The sequence below is a fragment of the Chelon labrosus genome (assembly GCF_963514085.1).
Source record: "Chelon labrosus genome assembly, chromosome: 1".
NCBI lineage: Eukaryota > Metazoa > Chordata > Actinopteri > Mugiliformes > Mugilidae > Chelon > Chelon labrosus.
Window position 1 is genome coordinate 21,957,201 of NC_140337.1, and position 12,857 is coordinate 21,970,057.

Consider the following 12,857-nt stretch of genomic DNA (forward strand, 5'->3'; position numbering starts at 1 on the left):
TGGCACGCCTTCATGCCCAGCAGGATGCAGCTACGCAAAACGCTTTAGGAACAACTAAAAAACATGAAGAACAGCACAAGGTGTTGACCTGGCCTCCAAATTCACTAGATCCCAAACTGATCAAGTATCTGTGGGATGATCCACAGAGGCCCCTCCCCTCAACCCATAGGACCCAAAGGCAGACATCACAGGACATCCTCAGAAGGCCCATGTCCATTCTCTGATGAGTCACAACTGTTGACAATATTAGGCAGGTGCCTGATCCCATGTATGCGGCATTGCAAGACAATGTAAAGAAATATTGCCAATAAGGAGGGGTCTGCGTCAGCCCTTCGTGTATAGACTTTGCAAGACTTCGGGGGCTCCTAGTGGTAAAAAGACACTACTCTAAACCCGACCCGCCGCAGTTTCCTCCAGGAAGTTTCCCACAAGCCAAACCCGAGCAGACTGACATGACAGATTGTCTGCTTTCACGCCTCCCGATAGATTAGCTGCATCAGAAGTCCACGCAAAAAACTTTCTAGTCGTCGTCTAACGTTTCAACTCCTTCTCCCTCTGACATTTTCAGGCGCCCTCTCGTAGCATTTCTGAGAAGAGAGAAGAGTGGATCCTGGCTGTAGTTTCTGTCGCTGCATTCTGTCTGAAGGGGGAACGAACAGACCTTGTGGTTTTTCACACTTCTCTCTTGAGAATAACGGAACTTTGAGGATGCCCGCAGTGTTTTTTGTCGTCGTGCAGTGGTGGTGGGAGGGACTTAGAAGGCGCTGCGAGAGGTGAGATGAGTGTTCGCGTTCAGCGATGAATCAGTGTGGAAAGATGAAGCTTCTGCTGAGCAGTCTGCTCTTCGCCTCCCTCTGCGCCCTCTCATCTTGGAGTGAGTAGAAACATTCGACACGAAACTTGTTCCAGAGGCTCGTTGTCACGAACGTGTGCCGCATTTTCTGATATTAGCTGTTATAAATAAGTGTGTTTGTTGACTTTTACGTGTGTGAAATGTGTGCAGACCGCTTGTTTGTTGTCAGCTTCCTACTTATTCAAGTTCTCTCAGCGTACGCTAAATTATAATTTTTTTTTTTTGGTGATTTTAAACAGTTTAAATTTAGTGAAGTGATGCATGTGTGAAAACAAAGTGATACTGAAAAAAAAAAAGTGTGACTAAATGTTATTTTCGTTGTGCGATCGCTGCTCTGCAGGGTTATGCGTTCAAGTAAAGTGTTATGATTTATGTTAAACAGAAAAAATTAAACCACCATAATGCGTTTAAAACCATATCATTGTGGCGCATACGAGTGTCTAAAGAAGACTGCTTTTAGCTCCTGGTTTAGCTTCTTAAATCATCATTTACTGTATGTGTATGGATGACTATTTATATTCTACTGTGTCTCTTTCCAGGTGCTTCATCAGACAAACTAGTTGTCAAACAGACTCCTGATGTTTCTGTCAAGGAGGGGGAGATGGTAAAGATCACCTGCTGCTGGACAGAGAGCACTGGAAGAGTTCACGTTTTCTGGCTGAAAAGTCAAACAGGAAACAAGGAAGATCTCAACATGAACAATCAATCTCAAGTGTTTCAGAAAAAGGAGGAAAATAACTGTTCATCTCTGACCTTTCCAAATATCTCAAGAGAAGATGCAGGCACATACATCTGCAGGGTTACTATAGAGATACCAGTTTTAGCTACAGCTAATGGAAGCGGAACAGTCATCACAGTTAGATCCAAAAATGAAACATCTGACAAGACAATCGGAGGTAGGCAACAAAAAACATGTGTGTGAGGTGAAAACATGTTATTAAACGCTTGATACCTGTTATTATCATTAAAATATGTCGTTATTATTCTCAAGGCACATCTGACAGTTCTTCTAATAACCAACAACTACCCATGATAATTTCCCTGGCTGTGGTAGCGCCGCTGCTCCTCATCGCTGTCGTCTGTTTCTGCACTCTGCGAAAGAAAGAAGGTAAGAAAAAATAAATTATCTGAAAATCATCGTCCATCGAATCGTTATTGAGGAACTTGGCGGACAAAGCTTTCTCAGAAGAAGTTCCAGCTAAATTACAAAGCACACGAATATTTTCTTACTCACCTCTCATGCTACTTAGCCCTGGAGCCCTTTGCCTCGAATATCTTACTCGGCAAAACATGCAGTCAAAAGTTTCCAAAGGGACTTTTTGTTTTTATTTTTATCTTTCGTAGGAAGTTTGAATGTTTACAGTGAGGTTTGTGAGATACCTAGATTAACTGTGACAGTGTTTCTTGGAAGACGTTACTCTTACTTATAATTAATTTATATATATTAATATAATGAATGCATAATACATAATGAAATACTCTGAATGTCCAAATGTTTGATTTACTATGCACTCTAAAAATATCAAGAAATAATGTGTTTGTAATGTAATATACTATATATTGTATTACAAATAAAGATGACAATACACTTTCTATATATATATAGATATAGATATAGATATATATATGAAGAAGCTTTTAAATCTTTCTAAGATATTACATAATGGTCCGGTATCTCAGCGTTGTGAAACATATCTCAGAACAAATAATCTTATTTGTTATGTTTTTTTTAATAAACAACAATCTAGAGCAAGCGTGATAATATTTGGTACAACAATACAAACCACAAAAGGGAATGATAATGGTCAGCGTGAAAGGACGTCCGCAGCTTTACGGTTACATCTCTTTATTTAGAACCGAACGCAAAACCCTCCTGCCCCTTTAAAGGTGACCAGTATGATTAAAACAAAACTAAAACAAATAGTACAATCCTAACAATTGAACTGAATTCCAAAGTGCTTTTTTAAAAATGTGTTTAATACTATCATTTTTTATTAGATCAGTTTTAGCAAAGCATTCTTTAATTAAGTGAAATTTTCCAATTCCAAACAATCTAGAAAACAGACAACGTGCGTCTGACTGTTTGTAGACGAATAAGACGTCCCGGAATAACACACTAACGTCTAAAAGTGGGAAATATCTCGGTATTTGGCTGTGGCTAAGTTGAGGGAAGTAGCTTTACATGCATATTAACTTCTCAAAATTGGTTGCTCAATGTCTGCGTTCAGTCGGTGGACCTCATTGTACACAATTATCAGAACCCTGGACAAAGCTGTCAGAGTTTCCTGGTATTTTTGGTTCATTGCACGTTCGCCAACTCACTTCACATGAGCAAGATCAGTTGCATTTTAACAAAGTTGGGGGTCACTAATCCATGCACAAATCATGCCAGGTATTATTTTAGAAAGAAGAAGAAATTCTTTTAGAAGAATTGAACCCTGTGGTACGCCACTTTTGTGCTGAGAAAAGCTGAAACGGGGTTGGCTCAGTGGAAGAGTATGTTTTTGATATAAAAGCGATGTGGTGACTATTGTGAAACTACAGTAGAATCATGCGACAATTTCCTGCCACAGTTCAAAACTGGTTTGTTGGCAGCTGGCGTCCAGGTGATAGACGGATGCTCTCGGCTCCCACGACTGATGATAGAAGTGCTTGAATAGGAAAGAGAGAGTAACTTGGTGGTAGTCGTTCTCACAGTGTTGACAAAAGTAAACAGAGGTAGTGATTGCAATGCTCATCTGTGTTAACCGTAAGCACATTTCAGTCCAAATGATGTTTTCCATTTGTGTCCATATCTACGTTGCCCATGGGTTCAGCGCAAGCAGCCAGAGTGATCTACGAGGTGCCTCACGTCGACTCAGAAGTGGCAGAGATGGACAAACACAGCACCAGTTCCTCCAGAGGCTCCTCTCAGTGGGTAAGTAGCCAACTGGAGGGACATATCATTCAGTGTTGTGAGGAGTCGAAGCATGCCAAAGCTGTCCTTGCTTCAAAGTTGACCAGCGTGACTGTGAAAGAATTTATAAAATCAATCACACTAGTGTCTTTATCTGCAATATTGATTAGCATTCATTTCCATATCATGTCATCCTGTTTGTGTCTAACTGTGGCTACTACTCTAGCCTACTACGTTCCATGTTGTGAAATCGTCAATCTTTTATTTACTAAGACACTGTGCAATAACGGCTTCTCCGCCTCTTATAATCCACTATTAATTAACATTAGCATAATTAATAAATTGCGCATGATAGCAAACAGTTGCCCGTTTAAGGGTCTATCAGAGATTTTTGCGCTCCAAACAACAACCAGCTAGTGATGTTGCTGCTGGAAAGAATGCAAAGAGAGTAGAGACAAAAAAAACAACAACAAAATAAATCTGTTAATACAAAACATTACTTAAATATAAATCATTCAATAAATTGAACGTTCAACCTCTCAAGTGTCAGGGCTGTTTTGGCGGCAAAAGTAGTACCTATGCAGTCTTACGCAGGCCGTCACAATATCGTGGCTGATCGATATATACAGCGCCGGTTAAAAGTGTTTACGCATTAAAAACGACCCAAAGCTTCAGCGGATCTGCTAAACGCAGAAAACGAGAAGTCAATCAAACAAATAAAACTGAAATTCTATGCTTTTATATTTGTTTATTCAAGAAAATTAGTCATTTGCAGATATCAGTGAGGCGCGAAAGTAAGTGAACCCTTGTTGTTTAGTGTCCAGCGTGACCCCCCATGTGCAGCAACAATAACGGCAATTAAAAATTTTCGGTAACTGCCGAACAGCGGTTTAGAGGAATTTTAGCCCGTTCCTCAGTACAGAACAGAGATGTTGGTGGGTTTTCCTTACATGAACTTGTTGCTTCACGTCCTTCCGCAACATTTCTATTGGATTAAGGTCGGGACTTTGACTTGCAAATACGTAATATACGTATAAGACTGTATATACGCAGGCGCAAACACCTACAGTGACACACTGCAGGACGCAAAGCATTTTAAGCTGTCTTGGCCATCTTTCAATCCAGTGTGGCTTCCAGCGTTGAGACATTTATCAACCCATGCAACTGACATCCTGTTTTTCTGTAATTGTGGCTATTACTCACGCCTACTCCGTTCACATTAGAAATCTGTCTTTGATTTGCTAATAACACTGTGCAATAACGGCTTCTGTTTACCCCTTTTCCCTCTCTGCCTCTCTTCAGTGCCAGGTACCTGTGTATGAGTCCTTCGATTACTTCGAGCGCGTGGAAACCAAAGGAGGCAAATGAGGATCTGCGCCAGGATTTTGTGTCCGTCCTTTTCAGCATGTACATATTAATTATAACCTCATCATGCATTATATAAATGATTTGCTTTACACGTGTAAATATTTTATATTTTATATTTTATATAAACTGTTGCTATAAATTGAAAAAGTGTTGTGGTGCAAGCTCATTTCGAACACGAGAGATGGTATTTATAGACATTTGTACCTGCATCAGGCCAGAGTGAGAAAAATGTAGCCGCTTTTTGACTTGGTGGCTAATCTGTGGTCTACGTAAATTGCACTGGGGTGGGGGTAGGGGTGGGGGGGGTCGATTCTAGAGCGAAACATGCATGCTGACCTGAGATCACAATAGTAGACGCTGAGTGGAAAGTGTGGTGTTACGGAGTTAGAAAGTAATAGGTCAATGCCAGGAAGTGGAGACGGTGCTTGTGACTTGACTCTGACTACGTGCCCACTCATCACATGCGCATTCATTCATCTAAAGAGGTGAATCTGACGCTTAAGTAGCACCACGGTTCAGTACAGTTATTTTCAAGACATTCAGTACGGGTACTCGGCTTTTCAGGTTATGCAATCATCTTCTGAAATTTCCACAGACCGTGTTGGCGAAAACAACGTCTCGTGGAGGCAGAATTAGGCAGAAGTCTGCGGTAGGCCTCTTGTACAAGTCATGTCAACACTGTCAGAAAATATGCACATACTCTACAATTGCACATAAAATGAGCAAACACTTTACCATAGAGGATCGAAGCTGCAGTAATGTGTCTTAACCCTAACCCTAACCCTAGAAACTGACAAGATAGATAAGGTTTGTGTTAAGAGGTGGGTCTGTGTCATCACTAAATACTTTTTGTTCAAGGTGCTATCTTACTGCAGGTTACTCTAGGGTTGTACGGTTAAAGATTAACCGAACTCGTGAAAAGGGAAGTTATAAAGACTAAAATTACACATCAACCCAATTTAAGGGCATTTTAACGTTGTTGGTGTCACGTAAGGAATGACGTGGTGTCATTGCAGACAGAAATATGTGGGACCAAGAAATAAACCCTGGGGTACACCGCTGGTTATTGCGCAGAGAATGAGAAACTGGTTGTTGCGATGGGGTTAGCTTTACTGTAAAAGAAACAAGAAGAAGCAATACGGTGGTTTCCTGACACAGGAAATTAGCGGCTTGTCCAGGTGAAGGACAGATGCTTCAGGGGCCCCATTTCTGACTAGAGTTAACGTGGTACAGGAAATAGAAAGCAAGATAAAGGGTTACATTAGCTTTGTGGTAGCAGCATTTGAAGGACTTCAGTGCTTGGCGCTTCTGCGACTGGCTCTGGTTGCAGCTTGTTCGCCATCAAAAAGAGGACAACTTAATGGACAGAATGAATATAGTGTTTGCATGAGATGCTTCATTGTGCACGTCCTCTGTGCAACCAAGTGTAGTAGACAACGGCCGCTGCACTGTGCAAACACTGGATGGGATGGGCCCATGCAAACATTTTATTATTCTGTCAATAAAGTAGGCATCTGCAGGGACCATAAACAAAGAAGGCGCCTTTGAACATGCACAATCTTGCTCACTCATGCATCAAGAAATCAGGTAAAATAAATAAATAAATAAAAACATTTTAGAGTTTACAAAAGAAATGCTAACTTGTGTGTGCTAACAAGTTCTCATTTTCCCTACAGTTCTTTAACATACTGTACACTAAATTGTTAGCATGTACAGTTTGGGGCGACTGAGGCAGTTTAGAGGTTCTGTTCCTGGTGTATACCTTGAGCAGGACAGTGAACCCCAAATTGTTCCCAGTATCAATATATAGTCAGACATATCATTATGACCACCTTCCTAATATTGTGTAGGCCTCCAAAACAATTGTTTTTTTTTTCCTTCTGAGGGTGTCCTGTGGTGTCTGGCAACAAAATGTTGTCAGTGGGGGCCTTTAGGTCCTATAGGTTGAGGGGAGGGGCCTCTGTGGATCATCCCAAAGATACTTAATCAGTTTGGGATCTAGTGAATTTGGAGGCCAGGTCAACACCTTGTGCTGTTCTTCGTGTTTTTTTTTTGTTTTTTTTTAGTTGTTCCTTAAGTGTTTTTGTGTCTGTGTCAGGCTGCATCCTGCTGGGGATGGCTGCTGCCATCAAGGAGAGTCATTACTATGGGGCAGGGTGCCTGGTCTGGTTTAGGTGGGTGGCACCTGTCTAATTTTTGGACCTAGCATTCTTGTGGAACGTGGATGAATGCCAGGTCCAAAGGTTTCCCAGCATATTAATGCTAGGCCTGATCAAGTTGGAAAATGTGTCATTGTGACTGCAAGGTGACTGCAGGTAATAGGTAGAAAAGCACTGTGTTGATGAAAGTAATTTCATGTAAATGACCAAACGATTTCCCTCGAGGATCAGTAAAGTCAGTCTAAGTCTAATTTTAAGAGCACTTACAGTTTACAGTGGCGGTTATGATAAGTATGTGCCTGATAGGCAAAACTGTCGATACGTCCGAATACACACACTTGACCCGGTGAGTCACCCAGCTCCAGGTTGATAAAGAGTGTAAAAAGGCTACAGAAGACACTCCTCCAACCAAGGCGCCAAACACAACTCTTTCAGCTCCTTGCTTACATGGCAATTGCACACTCACTGGTATGCGCGCAAGAGGTGTTAACCACCTGACACAATACTGTGGCGGTCTCACACTTTTACACGGCTTCTTCTGCTTGCAAAGATGCAACCGGGATTCTGTAAGACTGTTGGCTGCTTTCTGAAACCTTGCGAACGAGCTGAAGTCCAGCTGACTCAGGTGCTCAAACTTCTTTGGCTACCGAAGGCCTTTTACGAGTAGCGCTGCCACAGTGTTCTTGTAATGTTTAATCCGCAACATCAGGGTGCGATTGCGCTGTGGACTGTGTGACCAGAAATGCTTTCTACATCACAGAAATGGCACATTTCCAGGAAGGAAATTTCCAAGAGAGAACAGAGACACATAGACAAAGACAAAAACACTTTACAGACCTTTTCCAGGTAGTAGCACAGATAGCCATCAACCACAGGGAGGGCAGTAATAGTTTCACTTCATCATTTTGTGAAGAATAGTAACTTTAAACACAAGGTTTTTCTCTTTACTATAAACATGTATATATTAATATGCCTCAACATAAACAAATCATTTTAATGAAACCTCACCCTGCTAAGTCCATAAATACCTGACTACAGCTGCCTGTGCCCTTTCAGACGATATGTACTTTGGGCGTTGTAGGATTACAGTTGTGTCAACAGGGTAGGAGACACCACCTACATTAAACACCTGAGGCAGAATTGCCACACCTTCAGAGGCTTGCCTTATCGCTGATCCCAAACCAACTTGTGCAAGGGGTATAAAACAGAGCCGTCTCTCTTCTTTGTCCACTCCCCGCACATCTACTGCTCAGTCGGACCACTCGGCTCTCAGTTTCTTTCTCTTCGCCTTCCTTGCCACCTGCAAAGCAGCAATCATGTCGCAGCTGGAGACAGCCATGGCCATCCTGATGCAGACCTTCGATACCTATGCTGGCGCCGAGGGAAAGAAGGACTCGCTGAGTAAAAACGAGGTCAAGACTCTGCTGGAGAAGGAGCTGCCCGGACTGCTCAAGGTACAGTGCACCCACGGAAAGGGATATCTGCATTAGACGCGGTTTAGCTTGACGATAATCAGTCATTCAACAAAAAAGTACATGCCCTAGGGCTCAGGTAGGTTAGAAAATACAGTTTAACAAAATGCCAAAATTATGTGATTTAATTGTTGAAACAGACATATTGTCAAGTCTAGTTTGTGCCATATAATAAAGTTCATTCTGCAGCAGAGCTGTGCTGTTTGTCCAAAGTCCTGTCCCTGAATTTGAATAAAATGATCTTAATGCCCGACTCGTAAAATAGTGACCTACTTTTGTTGGGTCTGCACAGGCGGCAAAGAACCAAGAAGAGGTGGACAAGCTGCTGAAAGGTCTGGACTTCAACGGAGACGCTGAGGTCGACTTCAGCGAGTTCGTGGTGATGGTAGCTGCCCTTACCTGCGCCTGCCACGACCGCATGAAGAAGTGAGCCGCCACCACCCTTGTCTGGGCCCAAGTGGAGTCAACAAAATCATTAAAATCCCTGTTACTGTTTGTCTGTGGCAAATAAAGTGATTCATGTAACAGTACGTGGCTGTCAAGCGTTTGAATGGAGAAACATTGAGGGAGTCGTTTCATATTATGCAATGTACACAATGCAATTGAAATAGAAAAGATGGCTGGAGGCTACGATATAAATAACGCACGTGCTCCGCTTTGGATAGGCAAGTTTAAACATTGTCCTCGGACGATGATGAAACTGTCTATGAAGAACAAAGCAGAACATTGCCCTATCAAGTAACAGTATCGTGATCAAGCTTAAATCTGATCTTGCTTTAAGGTCCATAAAACCTAGTTCCTTAAAATCTTTAAAAAAAATTTCTCAAGGTTCTTCCCGTCAATGAGCAAAGCTGCACATTTTCAACACAAGGCATGAAGGGTGGAACAGCCGCGGAAATACAATGTGCTTTGTTGTTTGTAGATGTATAAACAGCGAAATGTCAGGTGAAAGCATTAAAACTCATTTGAATGCAGGCAGCATGTATGACAGGGTTATTGTTCAAAATACAGGGTGGAGGATGGTGTTTGTTTTGCAGGTGTTTGCGAGGGTGGTCAAACAGCCTCACTCGCGTTCTGAGCAATCACTATACTTCCTGTCTAAGTAGGACATGTGAACCCAGAGCAAACCATAAAGCACACAGCCTCTTTGTTGCGTCGTCTGGCGACTATGCAAAGTTTGTTAAGTCAGTTTCGGCCCAGGGGAACAATGAAATGATGACTAAAGCCTTGATGTGATGAAAACCATTTGTCAGTGTCAAGACAGACAAATAAAAAAAGACAAAAGATTACAATCTTTAATGCACGCCGTGAGATTTTCTTCATTTCTTTCGTTCTCGGAAAAAACGGCCTCACGCTGTGACTGATGCGTGCAGCGGAAGGGGACATTTGCGAGATCTCGAGCTGAGTGGTCACGGCGGTGGCTTTGATGCACATAATTACGACCACATAGGAAAAAGTGCCTTGCAAGCGTCATTGCAGGCCTTGGGCAGGGTGAGAACCAATTTGAGGAGGTGGCAAAAACAAACAAACACACAAAAAAACAGCCTGTGATCTTTACATAGATTACAACAATTATACTTAGAGCTCTAACCGACCGCCCTGATAGTTGGAGGGAAAACATTTGGACTACTTTGTTTATCGTCTGATCAGAGTCTTAATCCTCCACAGTCATGCTTTGTGTCTTGAGGTCAGGTCAACGCTCTTTTCAGCCCAGCTGAGAGCACAAGCCGAGTACAGCCGGGACAGTTGTGTAATTACAGAATGGATGTGCTGCCCTCTAGTGGCAGATGCATTCCCTCTCCGTCCTTGTACACAATGCAGCAGAAGCTCATCATTACTCTTCCCTAGTACCTAAAGTGTGTCTTGATTCCTCCCGAGCTCGAGGCCTCGCGCCGTTTGCCTGTGAAACCCGGGCCGGGCCTGTAATCGGCTTGCGAGGTCATTAAGCACAGACTCTGCTCTCTCCACTTCCTCCCTCTCTCCCTATTCGGACGGGAGGGGTGAGCATTATAAAGGCTTATGGGGATTAGGTGTCCAGAGTGGAGGAGGATGTGGCTCTGGAGTGAGGAGATACAGGTGGGACGGAGGAAGAGTGCAGTGGTGTGAAGCCTCTAGCGTGTCATATTTGTGTCGGATCACGCATTTTTACAACATTAAGCATAAACACACTTCTCAAGGTTAAATTGTACATGCACCAGTGAGGTTGAGCCTCTTTTAAATAAACATTTACTTTTATCTACACTGTAAAAGCCTAATGGTTTGCAGCCATGTGAGATTGTGAGATTGAACCACTATTAAATACAAGTAGGTGGTAAAAGCGTTGTGGTAAAAAAAGGAAACCCCCTTTAAAAACAGGGCAGGTGGACTGAGACATCATTTATTAACCACTTACAACGCAGGCCTAACATCTGTTAGGATCATAATTGATTAGGGGCAATTATTTGACTATGAGCTCTCACCAATTTAGAGCAAATCCAAAACATACGAGTTACAAGCATTGCTAACAGAAGCGTAGATTCTGGCGAGTTTGGTGTTCGTGTAATGAATTTTATCAAAGATTTTGCATTGAATTAAACTATGTCATTTACACACAGAAGAAGAGTGATCTAGGTTTATGGCAGTATCCCGTTGCTGGTCTGTTATATATTAGTTACATATTCACAAAGAGTTTTACAATTTAGAGAAGCACTTCCTTCAATTAGGGCCTACTGATAAGCGGGTCTTGACACAAGTTTGAAAAGTTATAAACTTAATCAGACCCACAGAATAGCCATCAATAGGGATGCTGCCGAAATAGACACTTCAACTCTCTTTACAGCTTTGAGACCTGGAGGCTTTTCGCTAAACTTAACCCGAGGTAATAACCCTAACCCTAGGTTGACGAAAACCTAGGGTTAGGGTTATTACCTTGGGTAAGGTTTACCCTAGGTTAGCAAAAAACTAGGGTTAGGGTTATTACCTTGGGATAGGTTTACCCTAGGTTAGCAAAACCTAGGGTTAGGGTTATTACTTTGGGTTAGCGTTAGCAAAAACCTAGGGATAGGGTTAGGGTTAGGGTAGTCAACAGACCCTAATCTGAGGAGTTTCAAGTGGACATGATTGTTAGGGTTAGGGTTTAGCGTTACGGTTTTGGAGGCGTTTACCATTCAAGTAGTGAAACGCCTCCAAAAATAACAACTCTAGTTGCCTCCATTTAGGCTTTGTTGGCTTTGTTCAAATTAAAGCTCTCATTCTGTAACCTCACACACCTTCATAAAGACGGATGATTATTCAGTCTGACTCCAGTTTCAGTCACATTTTTTTTTTTTTTGTTATTTAAATTCATTGGATTTAAACCTTAACTTCAAGTGTTTGGTATTTATTTACTTTCATTTATAGCATTGGCAAATCTTTTACTAAACAATAAAGCCATCATAAATCTTATCATTGTCCAAGCCCATGTTTATTATCATCATCATTGAATTCCTCCACAATATATTACACCAGTGAATGCCTGGTGGTGTGTTCAGCACTAACAAAATGAAAATGACTTATTTTGTTATTATAAACGAGTGCATCTCTAAATTGATGTGAAATTGTCTAGTTAAAAAAGTTTTCTGCTGAGTAATTCTGTCGCTATTGCTCCTCAGTCTCCATCCATGTGTGTCATCATCAGTATTTGTGGTCGGAGGTTTCACACCAAACACCGACGCATGGCTCAGCTCAGGCCACGTGAGGAGGTAGAGCAGTCATGAATACCTCATTCTGTTTTAGAGCCACACATCTCTGGTCATATGAGCAGCCGGGGTGTCCACATCATCTCGTGGTCTGACTCTTCAGCAGGAGAAACATGATAAATACACTGCTGCTCTTTGTCTATAAACTTTAACCGAGTGCGCACATTTGTCCCGGTGGGCGCCACGGGGGTGTTGCCAGTTGGGGTCCGCGGTACGTCTTCGGCTGTTAGGAGGCTGCTTGACACATGACTGTTTGGCTTGTGGGTTGTTTGAATACGGATTAAGTCAACTTTTAACTTGTGATGCTGCGTCATCAGTGTGGGGTTTGCAAAAACATGAGTGAAGTTTGAGATTGCGCAAGACAAACAAAAGCTATGTTGAAGTTGCACTAAT

At 42.1% G+C, this 12,857-nt stretch overlaps 2 protein-coding genes across 2 annotated transcripts; both read left to right on the top strand.

The window, feature by feature from the left end:
* Positions 1-798: 798 nt before the first annotated feature.
* On the top strand, positions 799-5,255 carry LOC311491814 (uncharacterized protein; the record flags this gene model as incomplete). Its single annotated transcript, XM_084549853.1, has 5 exons — positions 799-874; positions 1,393-1,749; positions 1,845-1,961; positions 3,670-3,770; positions 5,052-5,255. The coding sequence occupies 5 exons, from the start codon at positions 799-801 to the stop codon at positions 5,115-5,117; spliced, it is 717 nt and encodes a 238-aa protein (XP_084405979.1). The 3' UTR covers positions 5,118-5,255.
* A 3,221-nt stretch (positions 5,256-8,476) lies between these two features.
* LOC311486588 (protein S100-P-like) lies at positions 8,477-9,278 on the top strand. Its single transcript, XM_084542492.1, has 2 exons — positions 8,477-8,730; positions 9,041-9,278. The coding sequence occupies exons 1-2, from the start codon at positions 8,593-8,595 to the stop codon at positions 9,176-9,178; spliced, it is 276 nt and encodes a 91-aa protein (XP_084398618.1). The 5' UTR covers positions 8,477-8,592; the 3' UTR covers positions 9,179-9,278.
* Positions 9,279-12,857: the final 3,579 nt, after the last annotated feature.

Excerpts from the sequence above, each read along its gene's own strand:
- LOC311486588 (XM_084542492.1), top strand. The coding sequence starts at position 8,593 with ATGTCGCAGCTGGAGACAGCCATGGCCATCCTGATGCAGACCTTCGAT. Across the intron at positions 8,731-9,040 it reads AGCTGCCCGGACTGCTCAAG|GCGGCAAAGAACCAAGAAGA; the intron begins GTACAGTGCACC and ends GGGTCTGCACAG.